Raw genomic sequence first — 24,571 nt, 5'->3', positions numbered from 1 at the left:
CGATCCGCCTCCCAGCTGCTCTGACACTACAGGGGGTTATGATCGGAGTGCGTCCTCCCCAGATATTCTGAATGTGTAATAAGCGGGAGCAAGGACTGGGAACCCACTATCCTGTCCAACCGGACATGCAAGTGATAGGAATAGATTCTGTCAGTTGGGTGGAGAATGCGCCACAAGTTCTGTAGCGCCCAGTGTGCAAGCCAATTCCTAAGCGCCTGCGCATTGGACACCACCGCTGTGGCACGGAGGGAGGGGGGGGGGAGGAGGGGAGGGCTGTCCAGCTGGACATCCAATATCACATTAAAATCCCCACCTAGCAACCAAGAGAGCCCAGCATGGGGGTGAAGGACCTGGGTCAGCTGCGCAAGAAAGGACGGCTGGTCCACATTAGGGACGTACAACGATCCCAGTAACATCTCCTGTCCGTTCAATTTCCCCCGCACGAGTGTATACCTGCCTCTCGGTCCACCTTCACTGTATTCGCAAATGAAGGGAATGCCCGCCTGTAACCAAATCAGTGTACCCTGTGCATGCACCGAGAAGACGTTACCATATATTTGTCCCCTTCAATGCCTGCGAAGCCTGTCAAGCTCCGTCGGAGTCATGTGAGTTTCCTGCAAGAGGGCAACCCCCACAGAGTGTCGCTGCAGGTAGGAGAAGATGGAATAACGCTTTGACGGTGTGTGCATACCACGTATGTTCCAGGTCGCGATGTTAGTGCGTGTCATCATGAATCTGGGTACTCCTACGCGGCATGGGGCAGAAGGGCCGCACCGGGGGGGGTTCTGGGGCGTGGTCCGAGGGGAGCATATCGGTGTGCTGCAATGCAAACAAGATAACAACTACAAACAGTTTAACTATTGGGGCGTATCCCCGAAAGGGCATTTGTCCAAACCTCTAAGAATACACGTAGTGGTGAGCTATTCCAGTATATTGCCTGGTGGGGCGTGTGTGAGGACAGTGACTTGTCTGCACTATTTCCCCACTCATGTCATCTGTGCTTACGTGAGATGCAAAATGTGTCATGGTCTAGACTAACGCGCAGTTCCAGTGCAAGCCACAGTGATAGGGAGCCTGCGAGTATCGCCTGCGCCATGTGTCCAACCCCCGCGCAGCAGGCTGTCCCCCGGTGTTGCACATGCTCCCTACTAACTTCCGAGGGTATCTCCGGTGTACAGTGCAGTTCAACAGCGTTTATGCAGGCATATAAAAGACAATGCAGTTCTCGGCCTATGTGCGTTTGTTAATCATGTTCAGATGCGACACAGCGCCGTGATATCACATAATTTGGTCAGCAGTCTGGGGCGTCACCTCAGGCAAATTTGAGTCCTCCGAGATCACGGTGGATGGAGATGATGAGCCACGGTTCCCAGCGCACTGCGCATGTAGGTCTCAGTGCGGTGACTGCTATGCGCTGTACCGAAGGTTGCCACCGCCTCAAGAGCTTCCCGGCGCTCCATCCTGATTTTCTCTGGGCTGGGCGCAACTGGGCCCAGCCCCGCAGCTTGATGTGTCCCCCGCCTTCTATGCCGTCTTGATCTCCTCTCTGGCCGGCTGCCGGCATCCGAGCCTGGAGGTCTTGTTCCCGTCCACTGCCCAACTCCTCCAACCAGTCCCACACTTCCGGCGGGGAGTCGAAAAAACGGGTTCCCTCCTTCGCGACCACTCTCAGCCGGGACAGGAACAGCAAGGTGTAGGGCAATTCCAGCTCTCTCAGCTGACGCTTCACCGCCATGTAGTTTCTACTCCGTCTCTGCACAGTTGCTGTATAGTCCGGGAAGAACATTACTCGATTGTTTCCTACACTCAGGTCGCCGGCTTCCTTGTTTCACGTAGCACCACATCCCTATCCCGGTAGTTGAGGAGTTTAAAGAGGAACGGGTGGGGTCTGGCTCCCGGCCTGGTCTTCTAGGCCGGCACTCTGTGCGCCCTCTCCACGACAAACTGCTGTGACAGCGCCCCCTAGGGCAGGAGGTCACGTAGCCAGCGCTCGACATACTGCTCCGGGTTTCTGCCCTCCTCTGCTTCCGGAAGACCCACCATGCGGATATTATTGCACCGAGAGCGCCCTTCCGCATCTTCAATCCGGTTTTCAAGCGCGTGGACCCGATCAATCATGTCTTGTAGCGCTACAGTATGGTTCTGGACCTCAGGCTGAAGCTCCTGGAGTGTTTGACTGTGTGTCGCAACCCTCTCGGCCAATTTACGATGATCCGCGTGAAGAAGGGTGAAGTCCGTTGTAACTTTGTCAATCCGTGTCTCCAGGGAATCCTTGGTCTGCTCCAAGGTGGTGCCAATCCTTTCCACCGCTGCGAGCACAGTGTCCATTTTGGCCGCAAGGGCCGCCGCCTGCATTTCCATGCCTCCACTCGGGCGCCCTTGTGAGGAGTTCAGGTGTTCTCTCCACGATTGCCCATGCTGCGATTTGTCCCGTAGCTGGCCCATCGCTAACTGTTGCGTCGTTGGCATCGCAAGCGGCCCGCAATTGAAGCGGTTGCGATCAGCTGCGGGCTACCAAAACCCGGGCCTCTTCCTGTTGTCTAGAGTAACGTGCGTCGTGCCAATCTGTTAACAGAGCTTTCAGCAGAAGGACCTCCTCTACAAGCGACAACCTGAAGCCAGCAGTCAGATCCCCAGCAATCCGACCTCCTGTCCCTAAAGTCGGAGAAACCAGTCACTTTGCGCCAGGCACCGGGAGGGCTTTATCATGCAGTCAGATTCTCCTCTGCAGTACAGGATGTCCCTTACTCCTCCACTCTTGCCCAAGGCGGCACACCGCTGCGCTTGCCTCTCTGACGCACCATTCAACAGGGCCTACCGTGGTATTCCCCGGTGTTATCCAATGGGTCCAGGACAGGCTCGGCTTGACCCCACTAGTCGCGCCTGACAGGCGCTCACTTTGAGTCCACTGGGTCCCTGGGTGCAGTCTCTGAGTAACCTACTATCACCAGGGGCCAGGCTGGACTCTCTTGTCAGGGGCGCACCACGCTGGCTGCAGCCCCACACAAAATGGCGCTTCCCCCAAAATGGGCTTGCGCCTTAACTCTCCATCTTGCAGCGTCTCAGGCCCTGGCGATGGAAGTTTCCCCAGTGTTCTCCCGCGCCTCTGGGCACTCCAGGCACATCAACAGTCAGTTCCCCCTGCACTGGATGGCTGCTCTTTAACTATCTCGACAGGCGCAGCGTATCACCCCACTTACTTGCTAGCGGGGGGACGACCGCCTGCTCCACTCTTCGTGCCCCTCTTGGTGAATGTGCGAGCCCACGCTTTGTAGGAGCTATCTGCAGGCAATGTCCTTGGCAGTCCTCCCGAAACACGGGTCGGGCAGTTCACTATTGTCCTCACTGCGCTGTCCATCGGCTGCGCCAACCCCCACAGGTCTCCAAATCGTCGCGGGCCCATCTCTCCGGAGTCCTTGTACTGTACAGAGCCGGCCCAGGGCCCGAGCCCTAGCTCGCCTCCAGCAGTCCTACGCTGTGGCCTCAGGCCGCGGGATCAGCCGTTACCTCCGGGGGCACCAGGCGCGCTTTCCCCACCTGGGCCTCGTTGCACGCCCGGTCCGCAGCTCCCCTCCGGCGTTCAGCCGTCAGCCGACCCCCAGGCTGCAAATGTCCCCCTCTCTCAGCAGCATCTGCAGCGGGCTTCTCGGGCCCCAGACCAGGACTCCTCCACTTGTGCCCCGCTACTGCCGCGAGTCCGCCTCTGCCCCGGGCTCACTTCTCTACACAAAACCTGATAGCGGCTGTAGGCAGTATGGGTCTGCAGTACTCATCAGGCCTCAGCAACGCACCACAGGTGCAGTCTCTTCAAGATGCCATGCTTCGCTGGGGTAACACAGGGCCAGATTCTCAGCGCCCCTGACAGTCTCGCAGTTCTTCCTCAGGCTCCGGCGGCGGCCGTTACCTTGCGGAGCACTTTTCGCGCCTTCACCTCCGGAGCCGCTCTGCTCATCCGGGCCGCAACTCCCTTTCCAGCGCCTCACGATCGGCAACCACCGGGCTGCACAGGCTCACCTCTGCGTCCCGGCACCAGTCCTGCTCAATGTGGATGTTAAATGCACCTTAGAAGGAGAAATGGCAGGATAATCAGGGGTCTTGGGCCAGAGCGCTAACAACCCGCGTCCGCCATGTTGGCTGGCTGGCCACATCCCCTGTGGATGGTGTTCTCTATGGCTGTCGGGTGGAGAATTTTCTTGACTATTGTAAAGAGTTCCTTTGTGTGGTTGGCTGCAGAGTCGACGTGGGTGGTGATGACTGCTTTATTGTCTTCTTTGATATGCCGGTGATAGTTGCTGAGGGCTGTTTTGTGAGTGGCTCTGTCGGCTGGGTTCTTGGTGGCATGCCAATGTTTCTCCAGTTGGTGGCAGTTGCGCTTGGTGGTCCAGAGTTCTGGAGTGTACCAGCTGGCATGTTTTGAGGTCTTGTTGGATCTTGTAGGTTTCAGTGGGGCGACTCTTTGTGGGAGCTGTCAGTGATCCAGTCGGCAAAGTTCTGGACAGCCTGGTTGAGGTCTGGGGTTGGGAGGTGGTAAGGGGCTGTGACCACTGGGTTACGGAAACCTTTCTCCAGCTGCAGTGGGAGGAGACCCCTCTCTCCACACCCACAGACCATGTACGAAACCTCAGCATCCCTGGACTTCTCACTCAATGTGAGCCACCAGATCAATGCCACATCATCCTGCTTCCACACGCTAAGCCTGCACCGAAAGATCTTCAAGTGGATCCCCACCGAATCCAGAAAGATTGTCACTCACGCCCTCATCAGCAGCAGAGTCCCTTACAGCAACGCACTCTCTGCTGGCATCACCCAGAAACTCGTCAAAAACTGCAGAGCATTCAGAACGCCTCCGCCAGACTCATCCTCAACATACCCCGCCGTAGCCACATCACCAGCCACCTAATATATTTTCACTGGCTCCCAGTCAAAAAAAGAGTCCCCTTCAAGCTCCTCATACATGCCTACAAAGTCCTACACAACACAGGTACTGCGTACCTTAACGACCACCTCACATTTAACGTGCCCACCAGAGATCTCCGCTTTGCCCAACTAGCCCTGACCACTGTCCCACGTATCCCCAAGACCACGGCAGGAGGAAGATCCTTCTCCTATGCACAGCAAAGAGATGGAACACCCTGCCTCTCCACTTCAGGCAATCACTGTTCCTGCCTAAATTCAGGAAGGACCTCAAGACTTGGCTCTTTGACTGAACCACAGCATCTTTGATGGATCAACACCTTCCCGCAAACACCCCCTACCAGCGCCTTAAGACCGCACTTTACAAGACACTTGATTGATTGATTGATTTATTGATTGATTGATTGAGTTCTGATGCCTGGTGACGGTGGGCTGGGGGTTGGTGATGTTGAAGTGTAAGATGGTGTAGTCGGTCCAGGTGAGTTCTGTGGTGTGGCTGAATTTGATTCTGTCGCTGGAGGTGAAAATGGGGCAGTGTGTGTGTCTGGCTTTGTGCATGAGTTCGGTGACCATTTGGGTGAGGCCAATGTTGTTCAGGTTCTCAAGGAGGGTGATGGAGTTTGCATAGTTGGGGTCATCAATGTGGAAGTTGAGGTCTCCGAATAGGAAATAGTGGTGAAAATCGATTGCATGGGGTCCCGTGGGTCTGTAGGTGAGGGGTGCCTCTTATGGTGGTCTTCGCGCTAGTTTGTAGTAGAAAGTTGAGGTTCAACATGAGAGGTGTGGTGTCGTTAGTGATGTGCATCTGATGGTTTCCTTAAAGAGGATGGCAATGACTCCGCCTTGTTTGTAGGGGCGGTCTCGGAGTATCATCTCGTAGCCTTTGGGAGAGGCAGCGATGTATGGGTTTGAGGAGGGTTGACAATGACTGTGGAGAGGGTGGTGATAGTGTCCCATATTTCCGTGGCGTGTTTGCTGAATGAGCAGGTGTTGAGCAGGATACAGTGGAGCTAATGAGGTTAGTAGCACAGGTGCACAAACAGAGAGCGGACCTGGCAGTGGTCACCCTGGTTTGGAGGCCTGAAGTCTGGTTTCCATTGATGATGGAACTTTCTTGGGCTTCCCCAATCCTTTTACTCCACTTTCTGGATCTTCTCCAGGATACCCATGGCAACCTTCACCCGCTGGTTCTACCAGGCTCGCTGCATCTTATGGCTTGGAGGAGTACCAGGAATGGTGGAAAGTCCCTGGCATTTCACAAGAAGCTGCTGATTTACTCGCTAGAGCTTGGGCAGACAGGGCTTCTAAGACATATTGTTCCACCTAGTCCAGATGGCTGGGTTGGAGTCTCCGATTCCAGGTGGATCCACTGGGGGCAGACATTGTTCGTGTACTGAATTTTCTGGCGACTTTTGTCTCTTCATGGGACTGGCATATAGTTCAATAAAAAAATTGGGATATGCGATCTCTGCAGGTCACTTACCAGTGGATGGCCACCCGGCTGGAGAACATCCTTTGGTATGCAAACTTTTGTGAGGTATTAGACTGCCGCTACCCCCAGAGCCCAGGTATTTAGTATTGTTGGATGAGAACAGAGTCTTTAACCTCTTTAAATCCTGGCCTTCTAACAAGCACCTGATGCCACTATAAGTCCAGTTGCTCCTGGAGAGGACGCATTTGTAGTCCGCAGTGGGGTATCATAGGAATGCAGAACGAAATGGATCCCAGAAGGGATTTGTAGAGGCGAACTGAAAGTGACCTTCTTTTTAGAAGTAGACGGCCATTTACATCAGTCTGGTTTACCTTTTCAGTGACGGAAATGCCATGTTCAGGGAGGTGTCCAACATGGCTCCCAGAAAAATGACATTCTTGGGCAGACACTAATTAGATTTTTACCTGTTGAGGGTAAGACCTAGACTCTTTAACAGCTTTGTACAGGGTGTCACTGAATTACTGACAGAAGTTTTGGAGGAGGCTTTTAGCAACCAGGCGTCTAGTTGGGGCTGTTGTCTTCTGAGGAAAGCCGCTACCGGAGCCAGAATTTTCGTAAATATTCTTAGCGCCAATCTGAAACTGACCTTGAATTGAAAGTGGCTCTTGCCTACTGTAAAGCGAAGGAACTTCATGTGCGATGGATGAATGCGGATGTGAAAATATGCGTCCTCTAGGTCCAAGGTGGCCATGAAATCTCCCAAATTTAGAAGTCGAAGTATATCCTGTGAGTAGATCCTTCGGAACGACTGAACTTGATCAGATAGGTATTGAGCTACCTCAGATCTAGGACAGGGTGCCAATTTCCGACTGCCTTTGGAACCAGAAAGAATGGAGAGTAGAACACTTTCCTCTTTGAGAGAAAGGAACCAGTTCTACTGCCCCTTTCTGCAACATTTGTTGGACCTCTAGGCGCAGGAGACAGAGAACTTTTGTTAAGTGGGTGCAAGAAGGTGTGTTTAGAGGAGGATGAACAAAGTCCAATGTATGGCTAAATTGAACTGTGCTGAGCACCCAAAAAATCTGAGGTTCTTTGTTGCCAATTTTGGAAGTAGAGAGAAAACCTGCTGTGTTCGATGAGGGGAAGAAACAGTAGTCAGAGCCTGCAAGCCGATACGGACGTCTTGAAGAATCTTTCCCTTGAGGTCCTGCTCTGACTCTGGGCACCGATTTAGAATAGGTTGTTGACTGACCGTGTCACCGATTGTACTGCAGATGGTGCGACCGTGTGGAAGGTGTATACAAGGGGTACCTATATTACTGGTACCCTCCTCTGTATGAAGGAAGCCCTCTATCCCTTGCTCCACGAAAAGGAAGTGTCCCCAGCGACTTTGCTGTGTCTGTGTTCTTTTTTATGTCATGGGGAGTATCGTCCACATGTTTTCTGAAGAGTGCTTCTCCAGAAAATGAAAGGTCTAATATTTGGTTCTGGACCTCTGGTCTAAACGAGGTTGCTCAAAGCCAACCCTGACGACGTAGGACAGCTGCTCCCACCAGGGAACGAAAAGCAGTTGTAGCAATATCCATTGCACAATCATTGACCTCAGAGGAGGCCATCTCTCCTTCCAGGAGGATCTTTTTTGCTTCGGTCTTACTGTCCTCAGGCAGTCGGTCGAGGTAAGGAGATAGATCACACCACATCTGGAGGTCGTAGCGGCCCTGAAACGCTAAAGCGTTAGTTGCTTTGACCATTAGACCTGACCGAGGAGAATCCCTTGCCCACATTGTCCATGCCTCTGCCTTCCTTGTCCGGAGGTGTGGTTAGAGGAGCTGCCGGATTTTTCGACTTCTGCTGCCTGTGATATGACTGAGTCCTGTTTCTTTTGACTCACTAGGCTGGCCGGGCTATCCTCTGGTGCTTTATATTTTTTTCTAATCTAGGAGGCACTGGGACTGCCGGGGCTGGGGTCTTCATGACTTTAGGACCCTCTTCCCAAACATGATTTACAATGGGAAGGGTTCTCACCGTTTTCTTATAGGGTTCCCTAAAATCATACAAGAAACAGTCTGTCTGCGCCACGGACATAGGCAGATCAAATCTCTTGGCTGCTCTCTCGTGCAAATTATGAAAACCACCTATGTCCTCCGGCGGAGAATCCACAGGAACCGGTAAAAGGGAAGAAGGAGTATGGATGATGTAAACATCCTGCTGGGAGATCCGTGTCCCCTTGATCATCATCCAAGGTATCTTGTTGGATAATAGGAGTAGTTGGTGGAGGATCCTCTAACAATTGCAGCGGTGATGGTGTCATCTTGGGCGGTGGAAGGCACCGAGGCAGGTCTAGTGGGAAATGAGCCCTGTTCCGGAACCGAAGATGGTGTCTGAAGTCTCTGTTTGTAGTCTGACAGCATAAATTGCAAGTCCGCAATGAATGAGGATGGCATACTGACCATCTCCTCTTGATATCGTCACAGTAGTTCTGGGGAGGATCATAGTCTGGTTTCCCTACATATCTCTCTTCAGAATCCTCCTCCTGGCACTTAACGTGCAGCTCCGAAGGGCTATGGGCATATCCGAAAGGACTGTCATCATCCGAGCCCTCCTCTTCCAGGAGTTGAGAGGGTGGTAGAGAGGTCACCTTGCTGGGTGAAGTGACTTCAGGAGTCCCATGGCACTTTCTGTCTCTCTCTGCAGAACTTTTCACCACCGTTGACAATGAAGATATTGCCATCGATAGCGCTGTTGTCGATACCATCGTTGTTAGCGACGCTGTAGTTGTAGAAGCGGTCATCGTCGTTCTTGCCGCCATCGTCTTCTCCGCCGTCGTCTTCGCCAACGTCGTCTTCGTCGACAGCTGTGTCGTCACTGCCGTCGTTGCCTCCGTCATCGATAGAGTTGGAACCGTCTTCGTCGACAACGTCAAAGCTCTCGGCAACGATTTCGTCGACACCGTCAAAGCTCTCGGCGACGATCGCGTCGACGGAACTGAGGAAAGCTGAATAGACTGTCCCTTGTCACTCTGCGTCAATTATGTTGATGCCAGTTTCTTCATTAACGGTGTCGTCGACGGTGGTAACTTTTTTTCCTGTCTTTCCTCAAGAGGAACAGAGGAGTGTTTCCTGAACACTATTCTTCCCTCAGGAGGGGAAGGTGGAACAACAGAGCTCGATTTCCTCACTCCACTATCTCCTGTGTTAAGTCCTTTCCTCTCCTTTTTAGATTAGATTAGATTTAGGTGGACTGAGCCTGTCAGACCCATGGCAGGTCTTTTTATAGGCTTTATGAGGGCGCTCCTCAGAAGAAGTAGGGTCAGACCATCCTCTTTTTTCAGATCTTCTAGAAGACGAAGCAGATGAGGCCTCATCAATGTCATCACTAGAGACTGGTTCTCTCCTGGTTTTTACCTTCTGGAGCCAGGTAAGGAGACATCCCTCACAATCCCTCAAGGTTTTAGTAGAAAAGGTACGCCATACCTTGCAGTCTTTGGCCTTGTGATCAGGATACAAGCAGTAGATGCAATCTTTAAGAGGGTCAGTCACAAAGTTTTTTTTAGAGAAGGTGGCACAAGCTCTAAAAAGGCCCTTTTTCTCCTTGTCTGCCACGATAAATAGAGAAGACCAAAATTGTCGAGTCATCTGGGAAAATATAAAGTAGTCAAATAAGGAATAACTGAGCAGAGCTCAGTGGAGACTCCCTAGCACAATGTCCGGTAGTAAATCTGAATGTCTGAGGTTCTCTCAGGAAGGTTCTAAAGGGTGAAGCTGTTCTGATTGGTTGTGTGTTTTATTTGGTCTCTTTTACAAAAAGAGGTGGATATGTTATAAAACTGAAATGGGCCTGGGCCTAGTTTCTAGTTTATGATAGCTTTGCATTGCTATTTTGATTTAACGGGGACTCCCATCTCAACGACGGGGAATGATTAAAGCATGTGAATCTATGAAAGTTCCAATACTGGAGTAAGACATAACCTTTGGCAATGCTTTGTTTTTGTCTACCTTTTGACTATAACAGATTAGCATTCAATGTCATCTTATTTCCAAGAATAAAGCTGAGTTGAGAATACTGAAGGAACACCTAAGGCCATATGTACAAAAGATAATAGCAACAAAAAGTAAATGCAATTTTCAATAGGTCAGTTCCTAAAATTTAGAAACTAAGTAGATCACAGTCCAACTTAACTAATTAATTGTATTAGGTATATTGCAAATTTTGTGGCTTAGTTTGCTTGGTCACAATCATGGACATGGTGACTTGTAAGAATCAGCAGACCACCATGTCTGTGACTGCATTTATAAAATAAAAAAAATAAAAAATATATATCTACACATACACACACACATTTTTTGTAGATTTTATAGCTTAGCACGTAAGCATTTCTGAATTCTTTACTACGTAAGTTATGTTTTTTGACGGTGTAGAGTAGCTTTGTTCCACTTCTAGTTCTTAAACTCACATGTAACCACTTACTTTGTAACTACCCGGGCTAGAAAAAATATGGAAGGCTAACCCTCTGATTTATATCTATGTCTTGGCTTGCTTAACATACATTTGATAGTCGAGTTAGGCAGAGGTGTTCTTTTTTTAAAAGTTTTGTTTCAATGGGAGTACACAGCGGACCCTTTTTGAGGTTTTTGTTCGCTTCTATTGCACTATTCCAGCTCAACCTCTGCCAATAGCGACATGTGAGAAGTTGATGTTAATGACAATTTAATGGAAAAATATTCGATGCTCTTTTTAACTTGTATATTTGATGAAATTTGTGAATCAACTTAGACTACGTGATCCCATTTTTAATTGTTTTCATTAAATGTCATCTTGTATTCACACTTTTGATATTATGGATTTGTATTTGACATTTATGTAATTTTATGGTTTATTTTTTGTCAGACCGAATAAAGATATGGATTTATTGATTTTGTTTTCCTTATTTTAAAAGTTTGGGTGAGAGTTGGCAATGGTACCCAGGATCACTGCCATCTCGCTCTGTAAGTTCTACCTCAATTAACAGAGAGGGGGAGGGGTTATGAGGGGACCACTTTCTTTTTATGAATGAGTCACCACCCCCACGAGGGAGTCAGTTAGTTTTCAATGATTTATGGCTGGATTTCCAGTCGCAATCCATTGACATATATGGTAGCAACTCGCAATTTGAAAGGGACTCCCACAAAATGCCTCTTGCAAAATGCAATTCAGCAAAAATTTGGAAACCCATTTTAGGAGTCAGTAAATGTTTGCCTACTTACAAAATGGGTTTAGTCCATTGCAAATAACATTTTAGCAGTGACAAACAGTAAATAAGAGTATTTTAATTTATCTGGCCCCTAGTTCTACTTGTTAGCCTGAGATCGTACTGACCACAGGCTTATTTCACTCTCTCACGCACATTTAACAATTTTTTCTCAAGGTTGTAGAATTAGATTTTGATTTGACTTTAAGGTAAATATTGATGTTACTAGGGTGGTATAACAAGCCCACCCCAGAAATGAACTTTTCAAGCAATTCCAGAATGTAAAGCGTCATGGAAATTTAAGGTTGCCACTCTATGTCTTAACCCCTTCCATGCTGATGACGAACCCCAGCCGTCATGCACTACGGTGCTCGTGTGCTGATGACGGCTGGGGTTCGTCACGGCCCGCCCCTGTTCGTGCTGTTTACAGCACACCAGGGGAATCGCGGCCGCATCAAAGGGGTTAAAACCATAATGAAGAAAAACATTAAACAAAAACAATTCTATACACATTTTACCAGTCCTTCCTCAAAAAGTTTTTTCTCTTCAGTTGTCCATTTTAACGAACAGCTGCCTGACTTTGCTGGTGATCTTTCTCTAGAAGAAAAAAGGAAGAACTATTATTAATAGAAACCTAGTAAAGTCCTAATTATCACAATTATGCATTTTAAGGGCGTTTTCATAAATTGAGATTACTGTTACCTACTCAGAGTTTGGATAATCATAAGAAAGTAACATAGAAGAAGAGAGATCACCACTTACACAGTCTAGTACTTGAAGGCTGAATATCAGAAAGAGAAGTCACCTGTGAACTGTCAGGGCCCCTGAAGCTAACATATACTTTAAAGTGTTGAGGTCAAGAAGGACCAGTCTGCGTTCTCTGATATCTAAACTTAAAGTACGTTTGTATACGGACAGTGGCAGGTAAATGCATTCAGAGTAATTCAAATATATGTAAACACTGAGAATTATCCACACACTTTGGGCAACAATCTTTAAACTAGTTGACACTCCGATATCATGCATAGAAGGGGTACAATAACATTACATCACACATTGTGACTGCTGGTGACAATAAATCAATTACATGCTACTGTGAAACATTGTATGAAGCACCTTACAAAGAATGTGTCTATTTATATCAGACATTAAACCCATCTGAACAATGGGAAACTCTAAGAAGACCTCCTGGCCAGAGACCTGCTCGCTCCCCCAGCAGCTCTGCTGTTGTGCTGCCGCCGCTGAACCCTGCTCACCTTATCTGTTAGGTGTTTGAGGCCCTTCTCCACTCGTAGGCTCCTGCCTGTGCCTCATCCCTGGAGGTCCAGTGGGAGATCCATGCTGTTTTGCTGGTCCACTGTTGTCTTTTTGTGTTGTGCCCATCTTTCTGTAAGTCTGTCTTTTGTTTTTGTGTCAGTAACTTGTCTCTTTTTATTTTGTTTTATTTAGCCTGTTTTATACTATTTTTATACTGTTGTCTTGTTCCCTTCATTGTGCTCTCCGTGCCTGTTTTAACCACCCTTTCCCGCTGCTGCTGCTGCCCCTGCGGCCCCTCCCCCGTGTCCGGTTCCCACTCGTGACTCCCATCTGCGCTTCCTTCCCCCTTCCCTATTTAATGGCGATTGTTGCACAGCTATGCAGTGGACGCGCTGCTGGCGTGCCAAAGGCAAGCCCATCTGCACCTGTCCGGTGCACAGGAGTAACCAGCGCCAGGGACGCAGGGTCTCCGGCCACTCACCGCTACGACTCCGTTGCCCTCCTCGCACTCAACACCAAAAGGAACAACTGCCAGCTGTCCACGCCGATCACCACCCACGGCCAGTTCCCCTGCCGTCAGAGCCGCCAAAAATTCACCACCCTCCGCACCCCTATGGCCACCGTCCCCACGCCAGATGCCAACACCACTGAAGCCATGAGGTGCATCCTCCTCAACGTATGCTTCCTGCACAGACATGCTGTAGAGATCTGGGACCTACTCAACACCCTCTCGCCAGATGTTGCCTTCTTCACAGAAACTTGGACCAACTCCACATCCACCTCCAACATCACCACTGCATACCCGACGGATACAAGATCAAGAGGAAGGATCGCCCCAACCGCCTAGGAAGAGAACTCGCCATCGCACACAAGCGCTTCCTCTGACTCACGACCTCCAGCTCGTGCGACAGCCCTCCCACCACCGGGCACCTCCATCCAGACCAGCCCCAAAACAACCCTAAGAGGCACACTCGCCTACAGACCTCCCGGACCTCGAACTGCGTTCACCACTACCATCACTGACCTCATCGTGCCACACGCCATTGCCTCCATGGACTACATGCTCATCGGAGACCTCAACTTCCACCTTGAAAACCTCAGCAACCCCAAATCCACCACCAGACCTGGCCAACCTCGGACAGAGACAACTCATCACCACCCCCACCTACAAGGCAGGACACACCCTCAACCCCATCTTCGGAGGAGTGAACAACATCCACTTCAGCCACACCATGCAACCCACCCCCGGACAGACCACTACTGCATACACTTCCACATCAACAAACCCACCACGCCCAAACCTGCACCCAGCCCTTCAGAAAGGAAGTGGATCAAGGTCACTGAGAAACAGCTCAACTCCACCCTCAACTGTGATGCCCCCTCCATCTCGACCAACTCCAACCTCGCAGCCAAGATCTCGAAAGATGGATCACCAACTGCGCAGACAAGCTCGCACCCCTATGTAACCCAGACCGACAGCGCCCCAGAAAGGCCACCTAGTTCACCACCCACCTCCAGGAATCTAGACGCACTTGCAGGCGTCTCAAGAAGAACTGGAGAAACAGAAAATCCTGGGAAGACTGCACCACCTACAAAAAAGCAATGACCGAATACCACCAACGCATCAGAGCCACCAAAAAGACCTTCATCCAAAATAAGATCCTCGCCATCTACAGCAACTCTAAGGAACTCTTCAACATCATTCAGGAATTCACCAAACCCACCCCCAGCGAAACCAGGGACATCACCCCCTCCCAGGACCTCTGCAACAAGCTCGGCTCCTACTTCCATCTGAAAATCAAGGCCCTCTACGACAACTTCAACAACCAGATACCGGACTACGAAACCACTCCCTCCTCAAGCAATGCAAGCCAGCCCCCAATCTCCTCCTGGGCCCCAGTCCCACCTAAGACACCGCATCAACCAGGAAAGGCATCCACTCAGGAGCCCCCACCGACCCTTGCCCCCACATATCTTCCACAGAGCCGCTGCACCGGAACTACGACGCACCATCAACACCACCTTCTAAACTGGCATCTTTCCCCAACGAATGAAAAAGCGCAGAAATCAGCCCCTTACTCAAGAAGCCCTCAGCAGATCCCACGAACCTCAAGAACTACAGACCCATCTTCCTCCCCCCTTCACAGCTAAAGCAACCGAGAATACTGTCAATGTCCAACTAACGATATTCAATGAAGAAAACTCCATCCTTGGCCCCTCCCAATCCGGATTCCGCAACACCACAGAGGGCCGACAAAACAGTCACGGCCCACAACTTTGGGCTAGCCACTCCTCCCCTGCTCTGTTGCAGGACCACCCACCCACCTGCCCCCAACCAAATTCTTCTGCTTTTTTCATAGTCCGAGAAGCAGTAACATAAAATGGTATTCATACCATTTTATGTTACTACTTCTCACACTGCGAGAAAGCAGTGGGGCGACGCTTCTCCGCCCGCATGGTGGAGCCGCCCATGTCCACCAGAATGCCTTTGCCCTCCCACATACAAGTCAACCATCAACACCAATAACCTACTAAGAAGGAGTACTGTAAAAAAGTGATAGCAATAGATAGCAACAATTCCGAATTCTTAGGCCTGGTATTGAGGAAATATAAATTTTATGGTCAAGAAATGTTCCCTAACGTGTACCCCACCGTCTCCATGTACGAGCTTAAAGTGCATGTAACTTCCCTCCTGTGCCAGCTATGAAGACGCAAATACATTTGCGTCCAACGTTAACATGTCCTCTTTCAGATCCACCCTGAACGGGTTGAATATTCCGTTCCTAAGCATGCCATGCCAACGTCTTTTTGTGGTGTACTTTACACGTTTTTCAGCTCTGGCGAAGTAGGCCTCTGAATTCTGCCATCGAGCCTTTTTCCTGCCTTCTGACTCTGAACGCCTCAGCCTGGGCTGCCTCTGTACCCGTGACCTCTGCCTTACTCCCTGTGCGGCTAACGGCGCTTAGCTCAGCCTGCTGCCTGCCAAGACTGTATTCAACCTTCGAATTATCTATTCCGCTCCTCAAACATACATTCCTGCCTACTAGTTCAAGTAAACATCTTTCCAGCTGCAGAGCAAAGGGCCCGGCCTCACTGTCTCCGTGCAAGTAATTCATAGCTCCGTTACCATGGTAGGCCCATGCCCCCTCGCATTTCATGCAGACACACAGACGCCTATACACGCACTCACAGTCAGTATAGTATAGCCTCTGCCCAAGAGACCTTTCCCTCTAGATAATATGGTTCCCAAACACCAGATAGCAGATATGATAGGTACGAGTTGATCTGACATGCCAGACTTCTGTCTCTTTCCGCTAGTGTAAATGTCAAGTCCCCTGCACCCTCCAGTTCCACGTCAATCCCACGTCATGCAGCTGCGCGCGCATCCAGGCCTCAGATTTCTGCTGACATTGCAAGATTCTGCTTTGTACCCACCTACTTGTGACACTTACATGTGACGTTTCTAGCGCACACCTCTATGTTCACGCCCAGTTCACGCCTTTTGATTACGTATTGCTAACACGTGTATGCTCTTATCTTGTTTCTCTCAGCTGTTACGCCTACTGTATTGGAATTCATTATATGGTTTAAGTATAAAAGTTATGTCTTGTCAATAAAGTAGGCTCTATCCCTTCCTGCACCCCAGTGGTGTCAGGAACACGATATCCGGTACCAGAACCATTCCTTTTTAAGGAATAAAACCCCTAAGAACTCTAACACCACGGACTCTGCGTCTTTCTTTCCGATTGAGTTATTTTTGTTTAAGTACTTACCTGCATAGAAATTAGGACGGTAAACCAAATATTTACCACATTATTTTGGCGCCCGAACAGGGACCCCTCCCCCACCTCACGCGCCGGTTGGTGCGTTGCAACCTTTGCCCCCTGCCATAAGTCAAGACGGACCATTACGCGTACCCGCAGGATTTCCTGTTTCTCCCTCTGACCGACGGAGGTGACGGAGACTGCGATCAGCACCCAGACGAGGCGGTGAGGAGTGCGGAGGATCCCGACCAGAGCCTAGCCGAAAGAAGCAAGGTCCGAGGTGTCAAGAGGCCCACCAGTTTCCGAAGTATCGACGTGTCCAGTCCAGTCCAGTCCGGTCCAGTCCAGTCGAGTTTTCCGAGGCCTTCCGTTCCGTGCTTCCCGGTGAGTACCATTGCTGGGACGTATCTAGACGGGTGCATTATTATGCATCCGGTAAAGACGTGTTTGGGTACACAAACGCGGTCTGCACTGTTTTAGACAGTGTATCTGTACTGTTTAGCAGTACATCTAGTATCAAGGGTAGTCATATATGTTCAAAATGTTTTTCATGTGATTAATGTCGTGGTATGAGTGACTGTTTGATGTACATTATTGTGTTTTTGGTGTAACTAGCTGTGTTCAGAGTAAGTAAAAAGTATCGAGTCTCCAGTACTAAGCAACAAGATGCCGTTCTTCAATAAACTAAGACAGATAGGAACTAGGAAAGGGATGCTAGAGGAAGAAATTCCTATCCCCCCTAGGGACACTCCTGGAAATTTTATGTACCATAAGCATGGCTTAGATGCCATATTGTATCTAGATTTATGGGCCGATTATACCAAGCACCTAGACGAGAGACACAGATGGCCCGTTACAGGAACATGGGATGCCGAGTGCATCGTGAAGGTAGAAGAAGCGCTGTGGAAAAAGAAAGCCAGACAATCTCAGAAAGACGCCATAGAATTTTGGCGTAAAGAATCACATAAACGTGCTGAAAGAGCACTCCGTAGAGAAGACAGACATAGAGAAGAGTCGGATAGAGTCCGAGAAAACGAATTAGTTACTGAAGGGATCCGAGTAAAAGCAGAACAAGTAGACCGTATGCGAAACAATCTTGTAAATGGCATGTACTTAGTGGCCGAGGGTTCGCCTGAAGCCACTTCAGATATACCGAAAGACCTGCCGCCACCATTGGTTCCGACTAAAGTAAATCACAGGACCACCAAAGATATATTCCTTGCCTCCTATCTAGACGATGTAGCACCCGCTTACACCAATCCACGTGCCCGCGTCCCGCCTACTGATGGTGACGGAGGTGGCAACCCGCCTCCAGACCATATCCCGCCATTACCGCAACAAGGTTCACCCGTTCGACAGCCTGCTCCACTTGTTCCTCCACCTCCACCACTTCCCGCACCTAAGATTAATATACCGAATCCGATTGTGCCTGATCCTAGTAAGAGACAAGTTCAGACACAGATACAGACTCCACAGAGAAATAATGCTCAAGCCTCTGCCTCAGGAGGTGCGACAGGGGGTCTCCAGACCCCGCCAGCAACACACAGATTACACCTTAGAGACATGCTGAAACACCATACACCGCAATCACCCCGTCTCGACATACTCAAAGAACCCCTTCCAGTTTGCAGATACGATCCAGTACCCGGTAAAGAAGATAGAATGTTGATAGCATCACTACGCTTGCGACAAGCTACAGATTACCTAGTGTTATTCCCAGGGATGACTGATCACCTAGATAGAATATATCATTTTGTCCAGACTGGGGAAAATCCCGAAAGTATTAAGGAGGCCCTGGCACACCAGAAAGTTGACACTCAAGCATATATATTACGTTTTTTCATAAATTGCTTAATAAGAGACCGAGACAGGCCTGGGGTAGACCAGGATGAAATGGAAGCACTAAACAAGTGGGGTCAAAATATAGCCGAAGGAAAGCATGATAAAATGAATTGTATATCAAGCATGTACAAGAAAATCAGAAAGGCAGTAATAGAAATACATGAAAAAGAAAAAGAAAGTGACAGGAATAACTCCTCAGAGGAGGAAGGACCTGAAGAACCAGAAACGACTACAGATACGATAGCATATGTGGGTAAGGGAAATTACCTTAGGAAAGGCATTCGTCCAGAAAGCAAGAGAGTTTTTCTCTCTGGCATATCAAAACAAAGTTCTCCTGAACATCTGTTTCAAGTTACCGATAAAATGCTTCAAGAACAAATGGGGTACCATGTACTCAATTCTATGGATGAACAAGAACTAGCCCGGTCGGCAGTACTATGGGCTGACAATTCTAACATGTACAATGACGATACAGTAGCACAGACATTTCTGAACCTTTCCCCAGACGAGCAGAAATTAGCTGGTATATACATGATACAGCATTGACTCACACCCAGACAACTGATGTGACAAAGACAATAGTGCCGACACATTGTATGACAGTTAGGGATCCCACACTAGATGTAATCGATATTCAGACACATGCTACTCCAGATGAAATCAAGAAATGGACTGAACTAGGAGGGATCCAGACAGATCAGGGATGGATGACGAAGGGAAAATCTACATGGTTTCTCCCCGACTCTATGGTTCAAGTCATAATAAATACAGCACATAGTCCAGCACACCTAGGAGAAAAAGCTATGTTAGACAGTTTACAGAATCTCTGGTACAACAAACATTTACGAGCAGCCGCAAAACAGAAAGTGCGTACTTGCATGATCTGTTGTCAGTTCAATCCAGGTAAAAGCGTCCCTGTAGAGCAAGGTGGATTTCATCCTCCCGATCACCCTTTTGAAGTCCTCCAGATGGATTATATCCAGATGGACCGTTGTCGAGGATTCAAGTATGTCCTCGTAGTTGTTTGTGCACTTTCCCGTTGGACCGAAGCATATCCAGTCTCAGATTACACTGCCCCGACCACTGCCAGGCAGCTGGTTCGAGAATTCTTCCCACGGTACGGCTTGCCTCGTATCGTGTACTCAGATAACGGACAGCCATTCTCAACCGAGCTCATGAAACAGGTTTCCCTTCTGCTAGGATATCAGTGGAGATTCCATTGTGTCCGACATCCCGAGGCCGCTGGCCTTGTAGAAAGGCATAACCAGACACTGAAAACACGCCTTGCTAAAATCTGTAAAGAGAAAGGGGTCGACTGGATAGTCGCCCTGCCAGTTGCACTGTTCTATATGAGAATGGTCCCCCATTCGAGATCAGGACTATCCCCGTATGAAGTGGTCTTTGGGCGACCACCGAATATGTGGGGGACGCCCATGCCTAAGAAAATAACCGATGTTGATTGTAATATGCTGACAGATTACCTTGCCTCCTTGATGTCTGCACTCCAATCATGTCGTTCACAGGTTGCTGCAGCCTTTTCCGACAACACTGATGTAAAGCCGCACGATGTCCGTCCTGGTGATACAGTCTTAATTCGCAACTTCGACAGAAAAAGCCCGCTGGGGCCCCGCTGGAAGGAGCCGAAGATCGTCCTTCTGACCACGAGGACGGCAATTAAAGTTGAAGGACGAAAGGGGTGGATCCACACGAGTCATATTAAAAAATGTAATGAACTGTTGCCAGAGACTGACTCTTCCACCCCCTCAAAGGACTGCCTCGCTACTAGTGACTTTAAAGTTCCCAAGAGAGAGAAAACTCCCCAAGAGGAGTACAAAGCGAAACTACGGTCTAGCAAGTCAGACAGTTTAATTGTTTAAGTCCTCCCCTAGGTGAATCGGTTAAATAGTTTCTGACATGTATCCCCTAGACCGAGATAGAGAGAGAGAGAGAGAATTCAAGAAACATGCATATTGTAAATCACTCCGTAGTCACTGTATAGTGACATTATTGGTTATGTTTTTTCTAAGTCTTTTGATTATTGTTGCCAGTATATTGCTGCCCATATATTACCCTATCTTCAAGCGTGAACAATCTGCTTACAATGTCACTGCCGAGCATTCTTTTAGCGAATTACCCCCTCATGAATTATCTTACAGACTTGCGCTGCGCAACAACACATTCATTAGTATGTTACATCACTCCCATCAGACTAATAATGCGACAAACTGTTGGATATGTGGCCGACTCCCTCCCTATCAGAAATACAAGGGAGTTCTGCCCCTTTTTCCGTACCCGTTCACACACAATGGCTCATGTGGAGCATGGTTTAGAATAATTAATTCCTTAGATCCTGATATTGCTGTTTTCGATGGAAATTGGGTTTGGGGGAACTTGAACTTAGTTCTGCTTAACGCCTGTTATACCGACAAAAGGGGACTTCCCACTAGAATAGGAACTGATCTAGAAAATGAAGTATATGGATTAGGTAATTATACTATTAACCTTATGATTCTTACTGTCGAATCCGAAGCTGCACCAGTTCTCCCTGCTATGTCAGTATTACCAGTCACAGGTGACTTATGTGTCAGAAAGAAGGGTTCAGTACACTTAGGTCATAGTAAATGTACTACTGTAGTCGAATTCAGTGATCAAGGCAAATCTTCCTTTAGAGCTACTCGTCATTCCTACTTTGTTTGTGGCCATACCGCATACATACGTTTACCTCCAGATTGGGATGGTACCTGTTACATTGCATTCCTTCTGCCACCTGTTTTTCTAGCCCCTCCTGATTATCACAGAAATACAAATCTAGTAACTACTAGACTTCGAAGAGATCTTCCGATTGTCGACTATACTGAAACGGCATGGGAGCAATACACAGATTTCAATAAAGGTTTCTTCCCCTACTTAGGTACTGTTTTTAATAGTAAACTGATACGAAGATTAACTAGAACCCTCGAAGCAGTAGTGAATGAAACTACCTCCGCTCTAGGCAACTTAACAGAGGAGCAATCTGCCATGCGGGTTGTTGTTCTCCAAAATCGTCTTGTTATTGACGTCATCCTAGCAGATAGAGGCGGAGCTTGTAAGGTCATCGGGTCAAGTTGCTGTGTTTTCATTCCAGAAAACGCGCCAACAGTATATAAAGCTATTACACGTCTTCATAAGATTGCAAGTTTGATACATCAGAATCCAGGCACCTGGACTTGGTCCGGTTGGTTCTGGACAACGTTGACCGCTTGGGGATGGAAGATCCTATACTTCCTAGGCATTGCCCTTGTCATAGTATTCAGTTGCTGCCTGTGCCTACAGTGTGGGCCAGCGATTTGTGGTCTGTGCGCCACTTCATGTATTCCACATTCCAGTTTTCACTCAAAACGCGAAAAGAAGAAAGAAGAGCAAATGATGTTGCAAGAACAGACTGATCGGTTCATGAGGATCGATATATCATGAAGGGTCCGTAGGGAACAAGGAGGGAATGAGGAAATATAAATTTTATGGTCAAGAAATGTTCCCTAACGTGTACCCCACCGTCTCCATGTACGAGCTTAAAGTGCATGTAACTTCCCTCCTGTGCCAGCTATGAAGACGCAAATACATTTGCGTCCAACGTTAACATGTCCTCTTTCAGATCCACCCTGAACGGGTTGAATATTCCGTTCCTAAGTATGCCATGCCAACGTCTTTTTGTGGTGTACTTTACACGTTTTTCAGCTCTGGCGAAGTAGGCCTCTGAATTCTGCCATCGAGCCTTTTTCCTGCCTTTTGACTCTGAACGCCTCAGCCTGGGCTGCCTCTGTACCCGTGACCTCTGCCTTACTCCCTGTGCGGCTAACGGCGCTTAGCTCAGCCTGCTGCCTGCCAAGACTGTATTCAACCTTCGAATTATCTATTCCGCTCCTCAAACATACATTCCTGCCTACTAGTTCAAGTAAACATCTTTCCAGCTGCAGAGCAAAGGGCCCGGCCTCACTGTCTCCGTGCAAGTAATTCATAGCTCCGTTACCATGGTAGGCCCATGCCCCCTCGCATTTCATGCAGACACACAGACGCCTATACACGCACTCACAGTCAGTATAGAATAGCCTCTGCCCAAGAGACCTTTCCCTCTAGATAATATGGTTCCCAAACACCAGATATCAGATATGATAGGTACGAGTTGATCTGACATGCCAGACTTCTGTCTCTTTCCGCTAGTGTAAATGTCAAGTCCCCTGCACCCTCCAGTTCCACGTCAATCCCACGTCATGCAGCTGCGCGCGCATCCAGGCCTCAGATTTCTGCTGACATTGCAAGATTCTGCTTTGTACCCACCTACTTGTGACACTTACATGTGACGTTTCTAGCGCACACCTCTATGTTCACGCCCAGTTCACGCCTTTTGATTACGTATTGCTAACACGTGTATGCTCTTATCTTGTTTCTCTCAGCTGTTACGCCTACTGTATTGGAATTCATTATATGGTTTAAGTATAAAAGTTATGTCTTGTCAATAAAGTAGGCTCTATCCCTTCCTGCACCCCAGTGGTGTCAGGAACACGATATCCGGTACCAGAACCATTCCTTTTTAAGGAATAAAACCCCTAAGAACTCTAACACCACGGACTCTGCGTCTTTCTTTCCGATTGAGTTATTTTTGTTTAAGTACTTACCTGCATAGAAATTAGGACGGTAAACCAAATATTTACCACAGTATACTATTTGGACCATTTCCTTTTCCAGTACAAAAGGACCACATATATCATCAAGAGTAGAACTCAATAAGTACTTCTCCTGTTCTTAATATTCAGATTCATGGCTTTTTCAACACTGGTATCTCTTTGTCTTATAGAATATGCTTGTGGGTCCTGGTACACCGATTTCACTTTTATTTATATGTTTATGCTTGCCAATAATACCCTTGATAGGCTTCCTTTGATTTCCTCATCTTTGAATTGAGGATGCTAGAAACAACCAATTCTTTGATCTTCACTAGACTGTAATATTGTGAAAACTTATGCACAACCCTATGGTAAAAGCAGACCTTGAACTGCACAGGATACAAAAAAACTAACCAGCTTTTATGTGCAATGAAGAAAATGCATGACCAAAAGAATAAAACTCAGGGCTATCTGTATAGATTTTAGGAACCATGATGACCTTTTTAGCAAGGTGGTAATATTATGTGGTATGGCATGTAATATTGACACATACTTAAAAGTGGACCTCAGATTCACACTAGTAATCCTTCTCTCAGTCCTGGTCAAGTGGCAAAAGAGCAGACAGGGTGACTCAGACAAAAATATGTAATGCATTTTACAGTTCCAACAGTGACGATAAGTCATTGATAACTCAAAAGAAATCCAACACCAATTTATAAAAATAGAGGATATTTATATACAATTTCTTTACACCAAAACTAAATCAATAAAAGGCGGATAACAGGAGTTCTCGACGTTTAAGTACTCAAGAAATCAATACTTCATAAAACTGTCAAATATTTACCATTGCAATCAATAAAGAAAATCTCAGGTAACATTCAGTCACTTGTGGGATGAGTTAAACAGAACCCACTTGGAGTTAGCGTCTTGCGAGTCCACAGACCAAGCGGCAACAGCCATAAATGTTTACATTGCCCAGGAAGTGCAGATGCAGAAGGGACTTGGCTGTCCTTGGTGCTGAACGGGAGCCACGGGAACTGTCAAAACGACACTTGACAAAAAGATGCTTGCAGGTTGAGTTCAGAGAAGTCACTCGGAGGTGAAGCTTGGAGGGACCCCGGGATCAGGAATCACCAGGTAGCACAGCTCTACCTGGCCCAGGCGTCTTGGTGCAGAGGTGTGCCTGACAATCTGTAGAGCTGAACCGGGCTGCAGGTGCTGACTTTACCAGGCTGCCAACAAAGCCTTCTTTCTGATGCAAGAATTCAACAACAGCACAGAAATGGAGCTGGGACAATGCAGAAGGTTCCCTCAGCGTGAGGAGTCGAGTGAAACAGTTAGCAGGCAACTTGACCGCCAACAATCCTTGGTCTTGGCAAAGGTCACAGCTAAGTCAATCTTCTTTCAGAGGTCCTGGGAACGCTGTAGTGGACTGAGACTCGGTAAGGATCAGGACTACACTTCCCAGAAGGCACCTGGCCAGTTACTTTCGGGC

General features: G+C 48.3%; 1 protein-coding gene across 2 annotated transcripts in view; it reads right to left on the bottom strand.

Moving 5' to 3' along the window:
* The window catches only part of MYSM1 (Myb like, SWIRM and MPN domains 1), a 400,819-nt gene that overhangs the window by 228,076 nt on the left and 148,172 nt on the right, over positions 1-24,571 (bottom strand). For both annotated transcript variants that reach the window (XM_086952977.1, XM_086952986.1), the window contains exon 6: positions 12,092-12,170. In XM_086952977.1, coding sequence (XP_086809103.1) covers positions 12,092-12,170 — 79 coding nt within the window. The remainder of the gene's footprint in view (positions 1-12,091; positions 12,171-24,571) is intronic.

The sequence above is a fragment of the Lissotriton vulgaris genome, chromosome 1_1 (assembly GCF_964263255.1).
Source record: "Lissotriton vulgaris chromosome 1_1, aLisVul1.2, whole genome shotgun sequence".
NCBI classification, from domain to species: Eukaryota; Metazoa; Chordata; class Amphibia; order Caudata; family Salamandridae; genus Lissotriton; species Lissotriton vulgaris.
The sequence above is the reverse complement of the archived record's forward strand: the minus strand, read 5'-3'. Positions and strand labels throughout refer to the sequence as shown.